This window comes from Filicampus tigris, chromosome 21, assembly GCF_054856515.1.
Source record: "Filicampus tigris isolate MCC_2025a chromosome 21, RoL_Ftig_1.0, whole genome shotgun sequence".
NCBI lineage: Eukaryota > Metazoa > Chordata > Actinopteri > Syngnathiformes > Syngnathidae > Filicampus > Filicampus tigris.
The window spans coordinates 6863617-6884396 of record NC_141237.1 but is presented as its reverse complement, the minus strand read 5'-3'; the positions used below and the strand labels follow the sequence as shown (position 1 = coordinate 6884396).

The 20780-nt window shown below is 44.1% G+C and overlaps 1 protein-coding gene across 2 annotated transcripts; it reads right to left on the bottom strand.

The window, feature by feature from the left end:
- Positions 1–161: 161 nt before the first annotated feature.
- On the bottom strand, positions 162–20428 carry ubr2 (ubiquitin protein ligase E3 component n-recognin 2). 2 transcript variants are annotated; one of them, XM_086020027.1, is made up of 46 exons: positions 20285–20428; positions 18234–18517; positions 17254–17332; positions 16865–16975; positions 15739–15869; positions 15488–15626; positions 14519–14581; positions 14301–14421; positions 14118–14225; positions 13731–13819; positions 13552–13650; positions 13321–13484; positions 12923–13022; positions 12719–12847; positions 12204–12387; positions 11728–11789; positions 11523–11633; positions 11367–11432; positions 11189–11305; positions 11027–11090; positions 10555–10679; positions 10423–10475; positions 10236–10338; positions 9551–9599; positions 9205–9359; positions 8544–8646; positions 8362–8471; positions 7747–7830; positions 7494–7675; positions 7198–7409; positions 7005–7098; positions 6750–6911; positions 6534–6622; positions 5821–5881; positions 5595–5743; positions 5454–5509; positions 4590–4686; positions 4433–4500; positions 4160–4298; positions 3441–3531; positions 3216–3343; positions 2500–2608; positions 2273–2404; positions 2029–2199; positions 1853–1954; positions 162–1142 (listed from the first exon to the last, which is right to left on the bottom strand). In XM_086020027.1, the coding sequence occupies exons 1-46, from the start codon at positions 20369–20371 to the stop codon at positions 1001–1003; spliced, it is 5274 nt and encodes a 1757-aa protein (XP_085876153.1). In that variant the 5' UTR covers positions 20372–20428; the 3' UTR covers positions 162–1000. The 2 variants fall into 2 exon arrangements, with proteins under 2 accessions (XP_085876153.1, XP_085876152.1); XM_086020026.1 differs by having other exon boundaries at positions 7198–7675.
- Positions 20429–20780: the final 352 nt, after the last annotated feature.

The following is a 20780-nucleotide window of genomic DNA, read 5'->3' as shown; positions in this document are numbered from 1 at the left end:
TTGGTTTACGTCGGGCATATTGTTGGACAGCTCCGGGGTCTTATCGCGAGACTATTAGCCGTTAGCGGCAGCCACGAATCGTTTACGTAGAGTCCTTGGTCACCGCGACATATTGAGTGGCAAATATTTTGTCAGAATCTCAATCGTAGCGACAACCCTGGTGGCTTCTTTAAAGTTTTTTTTTTTTATTATTGTTGGCTATTCTTATACAATTTGTACATAATCTACTCATTTATACAAGAATTCACATATTGACAAGTCAGATTTGATAAACGAAGCCACGGCGACTTGGCAACATGCTGCGCAGATGCGAAGAAACTAGCAAAAAAAAAAAAAAATCCATCACATTCTGACACAAAAGCTGCTTTTTGACAGAGAAATGAGAGAATACAATAAATCAAACGCCGCTTTTCACTTTTCCCCGCAAAAAAAATGCACTCAGATGGAAAATGTCAAAAGTCCCAAGCCTTGGAAAAGAGGAAGCATTCAGCATTCAGCATTGTAAAAGGAGGTCACACCGCACGCTTCTCTCTGCAAGCAAACGCACGAGGCAAAAAAAATAAAAATAAAATACAGTATCAGGAGCATCAGCTGATGAGAAAAAGCTCTGATATGTCACTTGATATGTTGTAAAAGTGATCGCCCCTCGCTCAACTCAGTCTCATTTAAAAAAAAAACAAAAACAAAAAAAAAGGTGAATGTGCTGCTACTTGTTCACATTTTCAGTCTGAGAGTTGAGGCTTTCAAAGTCAGACGTCATTTCCACTGATCAATTCCAGACTAATAACCATCATAGGCCGATGCATTTTTTTTTTTTTTTTTTTGCTGACCCTTTTTTTGCCTCCGATAAGTGGAGACAAAAAAAAAAAAAAAAAAAATCCCTGAAAGCTGATCCGAGGCGATCGCTGATCGGCGGCCGTGAAGCAGGAGGACGCGATCAAAAGCAAAAAAGGGGAGGCGGCCAAGTTCTGCTATCCAATCACGCGGCTTCGGCTCGACATCACAGGTGTTGCCAGTCGATGGCCACCAGCGTCTGATTGGCCTCTTGAGCGTGACCTATGACCTCGGCGATGCCGTGCTGACGCCACAGCCGTTCGATCTTCCTGTAACGCTCCGTGCAGAGATGGAGTGGATTCCCCCGCCTGCAACGGACACGACACGCCACTTCAACAAAAATAAAATAAAAAATCCACAATTGCCAGGTTCATAAAAATTTGGGATTTTTCATTATTGTTAGTTTTTATTTCATTTTGACTTTTGTTTTCGTATTATTTTAGTCTTTTTTTTTTTTTGTAGCGCTAGTACAGCATAGTAGTTTACAAGTGAGGTTTAATTTTGTAACAGTGGGTCAAAAGTGGCTTATTGTCTTATTAGTAGGATGTAACGATTAATCGAAAACCGATTTTAAAAATCTATCCGCACCGATTTTTAAAAATCCATCCAAACCGATTAAAAATCCATCCAAACCGATTTTTAAAAATCCATCCAAACCGATTATAAAAATCCATCCAAACCGATTTTTAAAAATCTATGCAAACCGATTACAAATCTATCCAAACCGATTTAAAAAAATCCATCCAAACCGATTACAGATCTATCCAAACCGATTAAAAATCTATTCAAACCGATCAATCGATTTGAATCGAGACAAATAGTTTGCGGGTGGCCGCAGCGCCACAGTAGCGCACGGAGACGAGCACGGTCCTCATATTTTAAAAATCAAATCGAAAACGGGGAACTGGAAATCGAAAACGAAATGGAATCGGGGGTTTGAGTGAATCGTTGAATCCTTACTTACCAGTAACGACAAACTGGATGTGTAAAAAAAAAACAAAACAAGAAAAAGGCTTACTTGAGACCCTGATCGGTCTCGCCGTAGTCGTCCAGGTACGGCGGAGGATAGAAGCAGCCCTTTGTTTTCCCAGCCACGAACAACACCTGACTCTCTCTCACCCTGAACACAAACACACGCGCGGCCACACCTTCGCTCAACGGGGGCCCAAATATGGCAAGCGGCCAGACGGCTACCTGAGGAAGAGGCCGAGGCCCGCGCCGCAGGTGAAGGTGTGCGCGGTGCAGGCGCCCACGTCCTCGCCGTCCACTTCGGTTTGACAGCAGTAACTCTGCGAGCACAGCATGGCGCCGCACACCAGGCACAGAGTGGGCGCGCGCGACTTGTCCCCTCCCGACCGAGGGCACCTGCGCAAGCAAAACAAGGCGGCGTTGCCCACGCGTGCCAACGCGCCGAACCGCCGCCCGCCCGCGTACTGACGTGAAACTCGACGCCTGGTTGATGAGGACGCTGTAATCTTCAGGCAGCTCGATCAGCCGGTTTGACTCTCGCGGGAACCTGTTGACTCCGCCCGCTCGCAAGGTCGGTCCGACGGACGCGTGGCGACACCAACTGCGAGTGGAAAAAAAAAAAACAACGCTTCAGAAAGTTGCCCCGCCGCACTTTCCGTTTCGTAAATCTATGCGAAAAAGTCCATTCGGCGCCACCTGTGTATGAGCGGCTCGAGCAGCGTTTGGTGGCTCTGGTAAAGTTGCAGCGGGTTGGGGGGCAGACTCAGGTAGCTACACAGTGCCTCCCACTGGCCGGGTCCTGTACCTACAACACACACACACAGTCCATCTGAATCATAGGGATGAGCCCCGATTCGATTACGTCTGCAGTTCGGTTAGATTTTCGATTAATCGTTACATCCCCAATAGAATCCCAATACAGCTTGAAGAGCATATTGGAAGAGGAACATAAAAATAAATTCAGCCTTGTGATTGTTGTGTACGTAAACTGGGCGGCATCAGTGTGATCAAATCACTGCTTCCTTCGAATCGATTTTTAATCGATTTTCGATTAATCGCTACATCCCCAATAAAATCACAATACAGCTTGAAGAGCATATTGGAAGAGGAACATAAAAATAAATTGAGCCTTGTGATTGTTATATTAATGTACATAAACCGGGCGGCATCAGTGTGATCAAATCACTGCTTCCTTTGAATCGATTTTCGATTAATCGTTACATCCCTACTTAATCATGGAGCTTATACCGACTCACATATCTCCAACATTAACACTAGCGCTGATCTTGAGGGTTTTCTTGTCCGGAAACGTTGAATCCCCAAAATATTTATGCGGCAAATCGGCGCCCCGCCAAAGGCCCGTTTTCATTCGAGAACGACACACGAGTTGTCAAATACGATGGCGTTATTACCGAGCAGGTCAGTTGGTGGCGCTGTGGAGTTTAGGTAGTGGAAGAAGAGCGCGGCACATCGCAGGAACGGCGAGACGCCAGCTTTCGCGCAACGCCACAGCTGCCAGGATGCCACTTCAGGTAAAACACTAAAAAAAAAGAAAAAAAAGTTAAAATCAGATGATCATGACTTCACCATCGCGCATTATCGATAATTGCCAATTTCCGGCGCCGATTCGACCTCACCTGCCCAGGTGTTTCCTCAGTGTGCTATACAGCTGGCACGTGAGCTCCTCCTCCTCCGATCCTTTGCTGTCCTGCTCCATGCACAATTCCTCTGCAAACAGACCGGCGGGTAAATCAGGATTAGCGATAGACCGATATTATCGGCGTTTTGACGAATATCGGCACCGGCCTTTTTTTTTTTTTTTTCAAATCTGTTGGCCGATAATAAATCGATTGAAAACTGTGTTGAAATCAAAACAAAGATGTGTGAAAGTCCTTTTCGGGGGACTTTATATAAAATTATAGGGAGATATTTTTGTTGTTGTTTTCATTGAAATTTTTAAGACGCGCTGACGAGTAATAATAATGATAAAAAATACACATTATGCAAATCTAAAAAAAAAAAATTCAATAATGCATAATTCATTCACTGCAGGACATTTTCAGACCCTTTTTTACCCCGAACCTTTGAAAACATTTGAAAAAATATATCAATCAAATCCTGGGCTTGAATGGCTGGACTGTGAAAATAAAAGACGAATAAATATGTCAATGGCAGTGAAGGATTTAAAGACTTTTTCTATGCTATTTTCTCTTTTACTGAAAATTAATATCAGATCCAAAGATCGGTTATCGACCTTCTGGACTACTAGTAATCTGAAAAAAAAAATTGGTCCACCTCTAATAAGGATAGCTGGAACTAAAACTAGATTTTTTGGGGGGGGAGGGGTGCGCCGTACCCATGTTGGAAGTGAGCAGGACCTGAACCAGGTGAGCAACAGTGATCAGGTGAAGGAGGTGCACGTGAGCCGAGTCGATCGCGCGCCGCCCTGACTGGTCCAGACTGTGGACGGACGTGTAGGACAACACGCTGTAAACCTGCAAAAAAAAAAACAAAAAAAAACGACACGAATCGGAGTTTGGCTCGCAACTGGAAGCAAACGATCGCTTGGGCCTCGATATCGAGTGCAAAACGATTGAGCTCGGGACGCATCGAGTGGCGCTCAACTCACCAAAAGGTGGAACATGTCAATGTCCAGGATGCTCGGAGTGTTTTCGACCCGAGGATCAGGAACCAAAGCTAGAAAAGAAACACCAAAAAAAGAAAGACTTTTTGTTTGACTTTTGTTTTTTTTGGGGGGGTGTTTTTTTCGGATGAGGCGTGCGTACCCGCAAACAATCGGATGAAGTGCGTGTGCACCCGATGCAACGAAGCGGAGGTCCAGCAAGCCCAACTGAACCTGGCGACCGAGCTCAAGCAGTCGTCCTGGAACGCGACGACGATTGATCAGGTGACAACAAAAAAAAAAAAAAATACAATAAACTTGTGAGCAATTCTAAGAAAAGATCAAGGCCAGCTGGTACGACAAAATCGGATTTTGGAAAGGAATTTCCATTTGTAACGTGGGGTAAAAACATTCATGGATTTTTTGGGGTTTTTACGTTCCCCGGATTGACGATTGCGTAATCGCAAATTTGGAGAAGCCGATGACAGAAAAAAAGTCGCCGATTATATTCGGCGAAGAAGCCAAAGGAGAAAATATTTGGGGGGGAAAAATATTGAACAACTAGCACTGTCAGGCGATGACAATTTTTAAAACGAATTAATCGCAACATTTTTCCATCATTGATCGAGATTAATCGTATTTTTCAATTACAATTTTTTTTTTTTTATTTACGAAGCTTGGAAACGATATCTACTTGAGGAAAAAATTCAAAGTATTTTGATTCCAAGACGGTTCCAACAGCTCTTTTTGGTTCCGTGAATACGATTCTTTTCAAAGCCGTACAACTTATATGGCCTTTGAATTTGGGTTTCCTCCGTTGAGCCGTCGAGCAACTTTTTCCAAACGTAAAAAAATCGTCTTTGCGAGTGTCCCTCCTCCAAATTTGGCTGCGAAATGAGCAGAGCTCAGCTGAGTTCATTTTTTTTTTTCCAAAGACTTCGAAGGAATAGGTTCCCACTTAGATAGGTTCCCACGATAAATTCTGCATATCGAAAAATATGGCTCATAAATGCTCTTTGAAGATGACCTGTCTGCAGGGTAAACTTCCAAATAAAGGCTTCTCTTCATCCATCAGGAGGCGCTCTGGAAGCAGAGGCACAGTTGGAATGAGGTCCGTGATTGCGCAATGTGCGTGTGTGCGTGTGTGTGCGTGCGTGCGCGTGTGTACCGATTGCTTGGATGGTGTACGCGCAAGTGGACCAACTCAGCACAGGGACCCTCTGGTCCTGCTCGTTGGGGTTCGCCTTCAGGCCCACCTTGTAGGTCGACATGCTGAAGGTGGTGATCATCTCGATGATGCTGCTGGAAAAGGGGTTTCTGGCGGAGGGAGAGGAGGAGGGCGTCAACGGCGGGCGCCATAAACGACCCGAGTAAATCGTGACGGGCTCGCTCACAGCGGAGTGAAATCAAGCCGGAATCCTTCCGGGACTGGAGGTTGCACTTCTTCTGTCGCATCTGGGAAAGAAATCCTCACACGCTCAGTAGGGATGGAACGATTCACTCAAGCCTCGATTCGATTTTCAGTTCCCGATTTGATTCGATTTTCAGTTCTCGATTTGATTAGATTTTTTTTTTTTTTCGGAACGGCTACCATGCTTGTCTCTCGACTCGAATCGATGAATCAATTTTTGAATTTTTTTTGCATCGATGTATATTTTCAGCAGTTTCAATTGATTTCAGATTAATCGTTACATCCCTAACGTTCAGTAATCGGCGACACTTGACGGGACTGACGACTTGAAGGCTTTCTTGGGGCATAGTGCGTAGGGATGGAACGATTCACTCAAGCCTCGATTCGATTTTCAGTTCTCGATTTTTGATTCGTTTTTTTTTTGGAACGGCTACCATGCTTGTCTCTCGACTCGAATCGATGAATCAATTTTTGAATTTTTTTTGCATCGATGTATATTTTCAGCAGTTTCAATTGTTTTGATTTTCAGTCCTCAATTTTCGATTCAATTTTTTTTAATGGCTCCTTGCTTGTCCCTCGACTCGATTCATCGATTTGTAAGTTTTTTGCATCGATGCCTATTTTCAGCATTTTCAATTCCCGATGAATCGTTACATCCCTAACGTTCGGTAATCGGCGACACTTGACGGGACTGACCACTTGAAGGCTTTCTATGGGCATAGTGCAGCGCCGCAATCTCCTCATTGGTGGTCTTCAGCCAAACGGCCAGACTGGGGTGATCAACACTTGGAACGCAAATGGAGGAATACGATTATTCGGTACATTTAGAAATAACACCATATTCATTCTGTGTGTATTCTTTGCTCAACTGCTATTTTATACGCAGCTAACGCGTAACATGCGTGCACATACTTCCGGTCAGGCGTTTGCGTGTGTGGCAGCAGAGGGATGACGGTGTTGCTCAGACACTCGCACAGGGGGCAGAGAAACTCGCCGTTCTCCACATCGTAGCTGGTGTGACCTCGCAAACGCTGCTGCCGCCTCTGCTCCTTCAGCTGCACGGCCTCAAAATACCTGAACGCAAAGACATTTTTTTTTTTTTTTTTTTTCCCCCCACCGCTCCTGCTGGGAAGCCTTTCACCCGGTCCCTCTCCTCCAGGCTCTCACCTCTGCCAGCAGGTGGCGTGCATGATGTGTCCACAGCTGGTGGTGTGAATACCCATCGAAAGGTCAGGATGAATAAACAAAGGGTCATGCCGTTCTATTGAAAAAAAAAAACGATGAATCGGTTTGAATCCATTTTTCGATTAATCGTTACATCCCTAATAATAGTCAACCAATCGTCATCTTTCAAGCCCACCTGCGTTGGGCAAAGCGCGGCAGCGTTTTTTGGACAAAACGGTGGATCTCTGGACAAAGGCTGCCAACACCATTGCCCTGCCGTGACATTTGACCTCCTGCTCCTCCTGACACAGGATGCAAGTGACGAGCTGACGCCGCTCGGCTCCTCTTGCCACCCTGGCGGGGCCGACGCACACCTGGGGGACGCAGGACGGCTCCGAACTGGAGAGACTGCAAAAGGTAAGAGAGAAAGTTGGCCCAATTTTTGGGTAAGTAGCGGATACGTCCGGGCGCCAAATCGGTACAGTGGCGCACCTGTGCTCGGCATCGCCGGACGTGGACGCCTCGAGCTCTTCCAGACTTTGCTGGAAAAGTTCTTTGTTCTCATTGATGAAATGTTTCTGCATCTCAGACATCTGAGCCATGATCTTCTCCCTCCGCAGCCGAGCCATCTCAGCCTTCCTCTTCCTCTCCGCCTTGTCTTTGTCCCGTATCGTCTGCGGCGAGACAGCAAACGCGATCCACCATCAACTGTATTTGAATCGGCGAAAGCGCTTTTGAGCCTGACCTCTTCCGGTCCATGCCCTGGGCTGATGGTAACGGTGGAGCTTGAGGAGGAACGTTCCCGAATGGTTTTGATGTTCGCCACCATCTGTGCACAAAATAAATGCTCATTTGAAACAAACAGGAGACGTGGAGAGTAGGGATATGACGATTCATCGAAAATTGATTAAAAATCGATTCAAACCGATTTTAGAAAAATCGATTCAAACCGATTTTAGAAAATCGATTCAAACCGATGAAGAAAAAAAAAAAAAAACGATAGAAACAAAATCGATTCAAACCGATAAAAAGGAAATAAAATGCAATCCAACCGATTAAAAAAAATCAGAATCGAACCAATTAAAAAAGTCAATTCAAATTGATGGGAAAAAAAATCGATTCAAACAGATTTTTTTTTAAATCGATTCAACCCGATTAATCGAATAATCAATTCAAATCATCGCAGCACTCACAAGCCCTCTACAGCAACACCATGTAGCAGCGTTGTAGACATTTAAAAAAAAAAAAAAAACTAAAATCGAAAATCGGAAAGAGAAAATCAAATCGAATCGGGGCTTGAGTGAATCGTTACAGCCGTCGTGAAGAGGGAAGGCGGCAAGGCGAGATATCCATCGTGTACCTTTAGGATCCAGGTGATCATGTCTTTGTGGACCTCGAGGTGAGGAGCATTCTGTAGACTCTCCAGCAAAGCAAGAACACTTCCTGAAGTACTCGGAGCGTCGCCCGGACCTACAAATCGAGGCGCAGGTTCGATTCCACGCAGGCAAACGACAAGTCGATACGTGTTGTCGCGGTACTGACGTGTGATTTTGGCCGTATAGACGAAGGTGACGTCATCCTCGCCATTGCCGTTTTCCAGCTGTTGCTGCTCTTCCAGCAGAGCCATGCCGACCAAATGGAGCACCTACGCAGCGGCCGCACAAACCACATCTTGACCTCCTTATACCGACAGAACCGATGTAGTTTTTGCAGGGCCGATACCGATTATTAGTAGCCAAGGAGGCCGAGAGCCGATATTCATTTTTAGGAAAAAAGGGGAAATATTGGCATCGAAATCGTTAAAAAAAAAAAAATCGTGAAACGTAAACGCAACAATTTTTCAGGTTGACATAATCTCGATCTTTTATCTTATTATTACTATAATGGCTCTTGGTGTAAAATTCTCAAAGGGAGCTGAGAATGAAAACAACAATATAACTCCATATCGTTTTCTGCAGTAAGTAAAAACTGATTTAAAAATTTTTTTTTTTATTTCAAACACAAACAAAAAGTGCATCGTGAAAATTAAAATGTAAAGAAATACTTCCTTGAAGTTAACAGTTTTTAATTGATTTTTTATGAGCCCTCGGAATGTTTAAAAAAAGGCAGATGCCGATTATCGTCAAAAAAAACAAAAAAAAACGATTACCGGCGCCGCTAATCGGCATTTCCTGTTTCCTGATCAATTTTGCATTTCTCTCACCCTCTGCAGCATGGACTCGGTCCAGCCCCCTCCCCGCGGCTCCGTGGCCCACTGCAGCACAGCGGCCTCCACGGCGAGCAGCACGTCACACTGCAGAAGGTTCACCAGGCTGGCAAACAGGGGGCATAGCGGGGGAGGGGCCGGGGGGGCAAGGGCTGCGTGGCACACAAGCAGACTTTTAATATTCCGAGAAAAGGACAAAGCAAACTCATGAGAAAAGGTGCCGGGTGCCAGCGGACAAACTGGAAATGCGGTCACTGTTTGATAGTTTCTCTGAATATAGCCGCTGAGTTGATCGACAGTCTGGCTTTCGCCGATTAGATTGAGTTGAAATGGGACTTTTCACCTGGGTCCTCTCCGCTCTGTCTCCTCAGCTTCCTCTGAGCCTCTTCTGCCTGCACACACACACCCCGTAGGGTCGTCACAACGCGCGCCCGAGAACGGAATGGAAAAGGCGAAGGGTGGGGACGATCATCGTTTTTTTCCGATGCATCGGTTGCCGTATTAAAAAGATCCCGCATCGATTCGGAAGTCTTGATAACCGATGTTTCAAGCTGGAATCCAAAAACTAAAACGTGTGTTTGTATGTCAGATGTCTGTGCTCAGGCTGAGCAAATACGGGACAAGATGGCGGAACAAGCAAAACTGGCATCGGTCGGAGACAAATAAAGGTTGCGTAATCAGATTAAATTGAAATAAAATGTAAGCCAGCGTGGTGATGCATCGGAATCGGATCAAGTCATAGGCCTCTGAATCGGAATCGATTAGGGATGTAACACTCAAATTTTTTTTTTAAATCAATTCAAACCGATTAATCGATTTGAATGGAGACAAATTGTTTGCCGATGGCTGCAGCGCCACACTAGACACACGCATGGTAGCCTTTTTTTTTTTTTAAATCAAATCGAATACCAGGAACTTAAAATCGAAAATCAAATGCAATCTGAATCGTGACATCCCAAGAACCGAATCAAATGGTGAGGTACCGATAGATTCCCACCCCTAGAAAATAACGGTAGCGATTAGCGTACCTTGGATTGGTCAGCTCTGCTGTAGTGGTAGAAGTAAAGATTGAAGTGCTTGTTCCACTCGGGACGCAGTTCGTAAAGTCCGCGCCCTGTCACACCTGGCTTCCTGCAAAGTCAGAAAAAAAAAAACGGTCACGTATTTCACCTCCGCTGGGGCACATCCCAATTGAAATCAAACAACCGCACTGACTTGAACGAAGCAACTCTGTCGATGACGCGCTCGAGACCCGTCTCCTTGTTTCCCTGAAGGAAAGAGATCGGAAAGTCTTGCCTTCGATTGCGCCTGGCCGAGCTTTGTGAGGGAGAAGTGAAAGCGGCTTACGTTCTCCGGCAGAGCCTTCACCAGCTCACTGTGAGCCATAGGTCTGATTGACAACTGGTGGATGATCTCCCTTCGGACCTCGTCAAAGGGCTCCACCTGGCCCACGCCTGCCACGTAACGCTCGCCTGACAGCACGGGAGAGCCAATCGCTTAATTACAGGGATGCGTCGATTAATCGGGGAAAAGCCGATTTAAAATCGATTTGCCCCGATTAATCTATAATCGATGCCAACTCGGATTTCCCCGATGAATCGAAAAATCGAAATGGTTCAACTCATCGAGAAAAATAAATAAATAAAAAAATCATTCCAGAGGGCAGAGACAAGCATGGTAGCACTTTTTTAAAAATCGAATCAAATCGAAAATCGGGAACCGAAAATCGAATCGGGGATTGAGTGAATCATTACATCCCTACTCAGTTACAAACGTGAATACAATCGAAAGATGACGAAAAATGTCACAAAAGACGCACCGATCACAGTGATGATTAAGTGGAGCATCTCTTCAATCAAGGTATTGTTCTGCTGCACCAAATCCTGGATGACAAGCGGGGGGGGGGGGGGGGGGGCAAGCGGTAAGCGGGCAAAAACCAGCGAAAAAAAAAAAAAAAAAAGCACCTGAATCCCAAACGCACCTTATTGGTCGGTCTGTATCTCTTCCGGCAGTCGGCGAACCTAAAAATGTGGAAAAGCTCAAAGCGATTAAGAACGATCATCAGGAAGTGGTTCGGATCCATCATGGAGGCGCCGGCCTGCGAAAAGAGACGGAAACTAAGAAACGCCCCCCAAAAAAAAAAAGTGGTGGCTTTGTACCTGCAGCATAATCACATCTTTGTCGAACATCTCCACTCTGCACTTGACATTGTGGTAATAAAAAATCTAAAAAAATAAAAAAGAAAGAAATATCACTTTATATATATATATATATATCGGAGTATAACGCGGCGGCGGTCCACAATCTGGCCTCGCCTGGTTTATGAGGGAGAAGCCGTTCCTTCTCCACATCCCGGCCAGCACTTGAGCGCAGAGCACCAGGCAACGCAGGGGGAGTTCGATCAGAAGTGGGGGACTGAGTTCCCCCTGCGAGCGGAAAAAGACACCAAAAGGCGAGTTGGCAAAAGCAAGGCCGGGGCCTCTCCGGCTGGCGTATCCGACGGCAACGATCGCCACCTACCAACGGGAGCTGCTCGGGGAGGCGGGCTGCGACGTCCGTCCTGCTCAGGAGAACATGGAGACCTGGCGAAGGGATGGAAACATTCACATTAATCGGTTTGAATCGCTTTTCGATTAATTGTTACATTTGAATCAATTTTCGATCAATATTTACATTCAAATCATTTTTAATCCATTTTCGATTAATCGTTACACTTCAATCAATTTATAATACATTTTTGATCAATCATTACATCTAAATCCATTTTTCATCCATTTTCGATTGATCGTTACATTTCAATCCATTTGTAATCGATTTTCGATTCATCATTACATTTAAATCAATTTGTCATAAATTCTTTATTAACCGTTACATTTCAATCCATTTTTAATCGTTTTTTCGATTAATCGTTACATTTCAATCCATTTTTAATCGTTACATTTCAATCCATTTTTAATCTGTTTTCGAAGGGAAAATACTAGAGGCAGCAAGATTACCTGCAAGTAGTCTGCAGACCGGCAGGTGGATGGACACTTTGTCCTGAGACACTTGGTACATAAACGTCTCCACGCAATGGCCGGCCAGACTCAAGCTAATCGGCTGTTCGCCATCCGGAAGGCCGCTGTGGCACTGGCTGACGGCGCCCAAACACTTCCTGTAGGCCTCGATCAGCACGCGCTCCTGGAGGGAGAGAAAACTGATTGCAGAAAAGCATCGAGGCAATTGATGACAACCTTGAAAGTTCACAGCGAAAAGTTCAAAATGTCGTTTGTGCTGTCCGCCTTGCCGGAAATTATTATTTTTCTTATCGCTGGTAATTAGATAGCGACAATATTAGATATAGCCCAGTATGTTTTTTTCAGGGCCGATACATACGGTAGTCACGGAGGCCCAAAAACGATATCGGGAGCCGATATTTATTTTCAGGAAAATATTGGCGTCAAAACAAAAAAAAATTAAAAAATCAAAACTCTTATCCCTGGACGATATGTAACGCGGTGTGCCGTCTCACATCAGTGGAGCACCACTCCTGGATCATGGATATGATATGCGTTAATTTCATCTGTAGGGTGAATGCCGCCTCCCACTCGGGTTCCATCTCGATATGTTGCCCCACTTGCCGAACCACCGGGTCCATGCCCTGAAAGACGGACGGAGGCGACGTTATCGGTCCCTGCGCTCTTCGCACGTGTCCACACTCTTGCGTCTTTATTACCTGCATACACTTAAGGAGCTCCAGAAAAGCATCCAGACCTTCCAGAAACTTCTCTCTGAGCGCATCGCTCCATTCAGAGGGTCGACTGATTAAGACGTACCTGGACACACGCAAAATCGTTTCAGTGGGGGCAGCTGGCTGCTTGATTGTGGCCAAGATTTTTTTTTTTCAATACATTATTAGCATAAAATAAAAGGCATTTATGTTAGAAAGTAGAGATAGACCGATTTTTTTTTTCAAAGGCCGATACCGATTATCAGCCGTCAAGGAGGCCGATAACCGATATTTGGAGCCGATATTCATTTTCAGCAAAAAGCTAAAATTTTTTTTTTTTTGATATCATTATTAGAATTGTAGCCGATAATCGACGATCTCAAACTCTATTATAAAGTGGTTACTTGAGGTCGCCAATGAGGCTCTGGACTCGTCCGAATTTGAAAGCCTGCTGGGCGGTGTAGCGGTCAAACTGAAAGCGCCCCTGCAGATCTCTGTGACGGAGATGATCGACAAACGTCCTGATGATGGTGGTCATCAGGTTCTCTTTCACCATCAACATCCGGGCCTGGGACACATCACACTTGCTCAACGATGAAACGTCATTTCGTGGGGGGGGAAATCGGAGAACTCACCATGGTTGGCACGGTGAACAGCTGGACAGACAGCGAGGTCACTGACACCACCCTCTCGTGGTCATCTTCCATGAAATCCGTCTGGAGGCGTCTGTAGTTCTAAAACGGGGACGGCGCTTACGATACATTTTGGACAATATACGCCGATAATCGGTCAATCCCGAATAAATGGGTAATACCTTGGCAAACTGGATAGCAAAGACCTTCTTGTACTTGAAGTCCATAAGGAGGCTGTTCATCAACAGCTGGTGGTAAATGTTCCTTGCTCCTTCGCAGGGGGTGAAGAACACGCGGTTAGCAAAAGCGCACTTGGAGAGAATCAATAACCGGAGAAAGTTTACGCGACGCCGGCAGGTGGACTCCCGTCTGATTCGTTACCAAAGGCCCAGTGAGAAAGCGTTCAACGATACGGTGGAAAAATGAAAATCACGCATTTGCGAGGGATTTAACGATTAATCGAAAATCCATTACGGATCGAGTTAAACCGCTTGAATATGGATCTGTGTAAAAAAAATGTTAAAAAATCGAATGAGATCGAGGCTCGAGTGACTGGCCGCATCGCTAACCTTTCCACATCTTGGAGTCGTTGAGCATCAATCGGTCAACGAGTGATGAGTTTTCTCCTTCCGGACCTTCCTCAAGTCCCACCTGGCACAGTAGCCTCCTCAAGCCATCTGGAATAAACGCAAAGCAACCAAAAATGTTTACAGCGTAAGCACACAAGCCCGTGCGCCCAAATGAAGACGTACCAGAGTATTGGATGATTTGGCCCAACCAACTGAGAGCTCTGAGAGCAAAACACTGATGGGCGACAACCGACGAGTGCATCACCTCAACTCTGAGAGGCTTGGACTGGCGGCTGGTGTTCCTCTGTGGACAAAGTTGGCAAATGTTCAAAGCCGCAACAGTGACGAGTCGATTGTCCAGGTGAGGATGTGGAAATAAGAAGCCAAAGGTGGAAACTTACCACGATAACAGTCTTGGCTTGTTCACAAAACTGAAAGTCTCCGTATCGGACCGACTTCCTGCCCTGTAAACGAACACAACATTTCATTTCAGCGGTCATTATTAGGGATGTAACGATGAATGAAAAATCGATTAAAAAAACGATTAATCTGTTCGAAAGGAAGCAGTGATCTAATCACGCCGATGCTGCCCAGTTTACCGACATAAATAACAATCGCTAGGCTCAATTGATGATTATGTTACTTCGTTGTGCTATTATTAGGGAGGTAACGATGAATGAAAAATCGATTAAAAAACGATTAATCTATTCGAAGGAAGCAGTAATCACGCTGATGCTGCCCAGTTTACCGACATAAATAACAATCGCTAGGCTCAATGACCTTTATGTTACTCTTTGGGATGCAACGATTGATCAAAAATCGATTAAAAAATCGATTCAAACCAATTAATCGATTCAAAGGAAGCAGTGATTTAATCGGGCAGATGCTAGCCATTTTACCGACATAAGTAACAATCACTAGGTTCAATTGATTGTTACTCTTCCAATGTGCTCATTATGCTGTATTGTATAATACTATTAAGGATGTAACGATGAATCGAAAATCGATGAAAAATCGATTCAAATGGAGATGAATTGAACTCGGACAGCTCAGCGCTCACATGCCCTCCCTATACAGCAACACCCAACAAAAGACATAAAATACCTAGGTCATTATTGCGTTTGTGGATGGCTGCAGCGCCACACTAGCGCACAGAGACAAGCATGGAAATCGAAAATCTGGAATCGGAAATCGAATCGAAAATCTGGAAGCGGAGATCGAAAATCGAATCGGGCTTGAGTGACTCGTTACATCCCTCGACACTATTGCTATTTTGGGTCACCTTGTGATGCCGCCCTGCAATTAAAAATCGGGTTCTTTTCATTTGCGGGGGCGTGTCAGCGATGAACAAGATCGAAAGCAATACTGACGTCTCTGTCCACAGTGGTGGCGAAGCTGACGGCTTCTTTCTGGCTGCAGTTGACAGCCTTCTGCAGGGTGTAGATCACCTGTTCGTAGGTGTGGACTTCGTCATTGAATAGCATGCAGTAGTAGTTGTCTCCTCTTTCGCTGCACACACACACACACACACACACACACACACACAATAAAAAAAGGCAGACGGTCCAAATGCTCGTCCCCTTGGGAAGCAAAATTAATCGAGTGAGGCCACGTTTCATACGGTGCTTCGAGGCCCGCGGGAAGCTGATCCTCTTGTGTCCAAGTAAGCATGTCCACGGCGTACTTCAGCATGATGGAAAAAATGTTGTAACTGCGCACAACCATGTCAGGCGGAAGCTGGGCTGCGGGGTCCTGGGGGGGGCGGGGCAAAAAGTGTCAAAAGTCAAACAACTTTGTCCACCCCCGAAGATACCAGGCGGAAAAACGATTTATTGCTTCCATGTCAGTTTAAACAAGGGCTAGACCGAGTATCGGCCGGGCCGAGTAGCGGCGCCGATATTCGGCATTTTTGATGAATATCGGCATTGGCCTTTTTTGAAAATCTGATGTGGGAAAGTTGAACTTTTCCGTCATTTTGAGATTTTGGAGGGCTTCATTTACTGTCGAAAACTATATGGAGTAATCACGATAATTTCGGTAATAATTGAAATCACGATTACCGGTATTTCAACGATGCATTTTTGGGGGTACAAAACTAGAAAATGTATAAACGTTAAAAAAATTCATAAAGGTCTGTAAAAAGACAAATTTCTTTGAAACACTATAATTATGAAAATCCATTTATGAGTTATTATAAAGAAATTTTAAAAAGGTGCAAATATATAAATTGGAGTATGATTTTCTAGTGTAAACAGTGCGTCAGATATAAAAGCATATTAATAATTGTTTTTTACGATTATGTCAATTTTGTAATCGTGGAGTGTAATAATTGTAATTGTAAATGAAAATTGAATTTCTCCTAAGGGAGCTATTTTTTTTTCATTGAACTTTTGAAGACATGCTGAATTTTTTTTCGAATTTCATAAAGACGTATATTGTCAAAAATGTATAGTAATAATAATAATAATAATTGATTAAAAAAAAAAAAAAAAATCGGGAAAAAAAATTTCAATAAACATAAGCTTCAAGACGTTTGAACAGAGTTTTTTTTTTTTTTTTTTTTTTACTGAAAATAAAATCAGCTCCAAATATCGGTTATCGGCCCTCTTGACCGCTAATAATCGGTATCGGAATCGGCGACGGAAAAAAAAAAAAAAAAAAAACATATCGATCTCTCTGGCCGCATTTTGCGATGTCTCTCGTCAAGCCTTCAAAGGTACTCGTGGGCCAAGTATTGGCTTCCACACCTCCTCCGAGTCTTTGTTGGCGGTGGGTGTGTGTTTCTGGCAGTAAGGACCCTTCTTCCAGGCTTCAGTGTCGCCGCAGTCGCAGAACCCCCCGCCACCGGACGTGGTCATCTGAAAACACGCGCACACACACACACACACACGGAGTCAGGTGTGTCACCCGCAGAAGACAAGCAGCTGCTCGGATTTTTTTTTTTTTTTTTTTTTTTTTCCCCTGAGCTCGATTGACAGGAAGATCAAGTCCAAGCAGCTTTCCGCCCATGCGCTCAAGACGCAACATTCAACTGGACCGCGTTCGTGGAAAGCTCCTTGGGCAAGAACTCGATTTATTTTCTCAATTCTTTGAATATCGAGGACAAAGAGTCACTCCCTGAGTCTTGTGTACTCACTCTGTATCGGTGATCTTTATGAACGCTGCCCAGGAAACACTCCATGCACAAAACACAGGTGGGGTCAGCTGCGCAGTCCCTAAAGCAAACGCGCACATACGACGTCAAACTGTTAGCAGAAATAAAAAATAAAAAAAATCAACCCACACATCTTTTTTTTTTTCAAGAATATGTTCTATGCAAGCCCACTAGTTGAAAGAAGGCATTCTGATAAATATTGCGTTTGTGGAATAGGAGATATCCAGCCGTTATTAGCTAGATCAGGGGGCGGCCATTTTGTCACTATAGTCGACTGAAAATGACATCACAACTGCTCAGGGCTCAGGTAACGACCAATCGCGGCTCAGTTTCCAAAAAACAGGTCAGCCGCGATTGGTCGTTGTGAGTTAGGGCTGTGCAATTAATCGAAATTCAATTACAATTATTACACGCCATGATTACAAAATTGGCATAATCGTAAAAAACAAACAAAAAAAACGATGATTGATATGCATTTATATCCAACACGCTGTTTGTTTACACACGTTGCACCTTTTCTTATTCTATAAAAACAAATTTCACAAATGTCAATGAAATCTATTTGTCTTCATATTTTTTTGGGGGTGTTTAAACATTTTCTTCTTTTCTACCCAATAATCGTGATTTTAATGATTACCAAAGTAATCGTGATTCCCCCCCATAATCGAGCAGCCCTACTGCGAGGTCATCTTCAGTCGACAGAAGTGACAAAATGGCCGCCCCCGGAGCTAGCCAATAGCAGCTGGATATCTCATATTCCACAAATGCAATATTTATCAAAAAATAAATAAATAAATAAATAAATAAATAAATACGTTTGGGTTGATTTCCCCTTTCAGGGTCAATTCAGGCAGCATAGTCGAACCCCTGAACTCGGACAGATCGCATTCCCACTTGAGGGGTCGCGTGTGTGTCTGTTGCCCCCAAAAGCGCAAACGGGTACAGCGCGGTGCGTGTTTTACCTGCACGAATAGGTGGGCTCTCCGACCTTGAAGACGTGGCCGCACAGCGGCGACGGCTGATTCTTCTCCTGCAGCAGAGGGAGGCCCGCGGCCGGATCCTCGCCCAGGAGCAGCCACTCCAAGGGAGCCAAGAGGAGCAGCTGACACGCCAGCTCTTCCCTCTGCTCCTCCCGCTGCTCCTCCCTGCTACTGCAGCCGCTGGGACCCAAGCAAAGGATTCTGGGTACATTTTCCGCCAAGTGACGATGGATTTCCACCTGAAGATTTGATTCTGCCAGCCACCGCTGGAAAAGGAAAAAGGGACATTTTTGAGGCTCGCGCGGTAGCAAAGTTCCTCAAGTGCAGTGATCGCTCGCCATCAGAAATGTCATTGTTTTAAACGGGGGGAGTCAACCCAAACATATTTTTTTCGAGAATATTTTCTATACAAGCCCACTAGTTGGAACAAGGCCTTCTGGTAAATGTCGCGTTTGTGGAATAATCCACTCGTTTTTAGCTAGCTCGAGGGGGGCGGCCATTTTGTCACTTCTGTCGACTGAAAATGACATCGCAACTGCTCAGGGTTCAGGTGACAACCAATCACGGCTCAGCTTTAGAGAACAGGCAAGCTGTGATTGGTCGTTCAGAAAAGTGCTCAGTCGACAGAAGTGACAAAATGGCCGCCCGCTGAGATGGCTAAAAACAAGTGGATTTTGCAGCTTAGCTCTTATTCCACAAAGGCAAAATTAATCAGAATTTCAGGTAGTGGGCCTGCTGGGAACATATTCTTGAAAAAAATATATATATATATTCACAACATTCACAAAAGAAAGAAAAATTAACACCGGAAGTCTGCGAGCATCATAATGTAAAACAACATCAAACGGCTAACGCAGATTAGCATTGATGTTACGGTAATTCTAAACATACAAACACAAACAAGTGTTGCATACTTATATACGAAATAATTTATCCAATTTAATTCATGCTAATACAGTGTCCAAAAGTATGTACTACAGTATAACTTAGCATGAAAATATGAGATGTTTTTTTTTTTTGTAACTAAGTCTGGCGGGAGTTGCTCACTACATCTATAAAGAAAAGTACACTTCACACAAATGACTCGATTCACATGTGCATAAATGGTATTTTCCTTCAAACTGCATCAGACAATTTTCGTCTTTCGATACCTCCTTCATAAAACATGCTAAACAAATGTGCAATTGTTGAAACTGGGGAGGAATATGCAAGGTATTTTCAAATACTGCGTCCTTCAAAAGAATTTGAATTACAAATTAGAAGCTAAATAATATACATATATGCTGTCGTAATACCAAAGTCACACAACTCACATGTAATGGGTATGTAACATTTTTTTTTTTTACCTTGTTAACTAACCACCAGTAAATATTTAAGAGATCACAGGTGGGAAGCAGCAATGCAGGTGCTCTGAAATCCACCCCCACTTCTTTCTACTGTATTATTTACATTAAGTCATCAAACACATGCTCTCTGAAATACCTTGAAAAACCTTGACGGCCCCAGTTTAAACTTCCATTCGCATCATATCGTTTCATTCTTTGCGATCTTGCGCAAACGTTACCGGTTTCCGAATGATTTATGACACTTGGAAATTGATAACGTGCACGATTTCGACAACGTCAAAGTCGGGTTGGAATAGTAAAAGAAAGACATGTTGCGATCTAGAGCCACATAATCGGTGTGAAACAAAAGACGATTAAAAAAAAAAAACGATTGTGTTTATAGAGGGTTGAAATAGTCGAAATGCGTGCGATTGCGCGGTTTTAAACGCTTTACACGCGAGCGCTCAATCGACAGTTTGTGTTCACCGCATACGTCAAGGCTGACACACTGACTGTTGTTTTTGACAGGTTTCAGCTGACATCCAGATGTTGTATACATCACTACGAGGAGCTAGCATTAGCATTAGCTTTCGGTAACCAAGTGATCTGCACATTAATCCCGCAAACAACACGTTAGGCGGGTCAAACGGATCGGGGCGGCGGAAGGGCCGATCGTCGCAAGAGCTGACAGCTGGTTCAAACGCTTACCGACGCGGTGTCTTTGGCGGAGAAATTCAAGAATTCCGAACATAAATCGGACAGTAGAGTTCTTCTGTCGGGTTCTGCCTCAGCCATCTTTCCTCCCACAGATCTGTGGCGAAGACGAAGAACCCGGAAGCGGAAATAATTCGTATGCAGGGGGCGGAGCCATGTCGTCGAAAATAAAACTAAAGTACCGGTACTTGAGTAAAAGTACGAGTATCCGAGCAGAAAATCACCTTGTGACACATTACTTATGCCAAAATCTTAGTTGACTAGACTTGTGGCCGGTAGCAGCTCTTGAATTTTTAAAAATATATATATAAATATTTTAATGAACGTATTTACCTTTTTTTTTTAAAGAGAAGTCCCTCACGAATTATGTTATTTGGAAACAAATACCCAGAAGGCATTAAAAAAAAGATTAAATAACTGAACCATGAAAACAAAAAAGTCAAAAGTTATATTTTATTTGTGTGGTAAACAAATTTGATGGTAGGACAAA

Bases quoted from the DNA above. Each gene is read 5' to 3' on its own strand.
- ubr2 (XM_086020026.1), bottom strand. From the start codon at position 20,371: ATGGCTGAGGCAGAACCCGACAGAAGAACTCTACTGTCCGATTTATGT. The intron at 7,676-7,746 runs GTCAGGCTCAAA...GTCTCGCCGCAG, and splicing joins CAGGGCATGGACCGGAAGAG to ACGATACGGGACAAAGACAA. The intron at 4,299-4,432 runs GTGAGTTGAGCG...TTTTTTTTGCAG, and splicing joins TTGACATGTTCCACCTTTTG to GTTTACAGCGTGTTGTCCTA.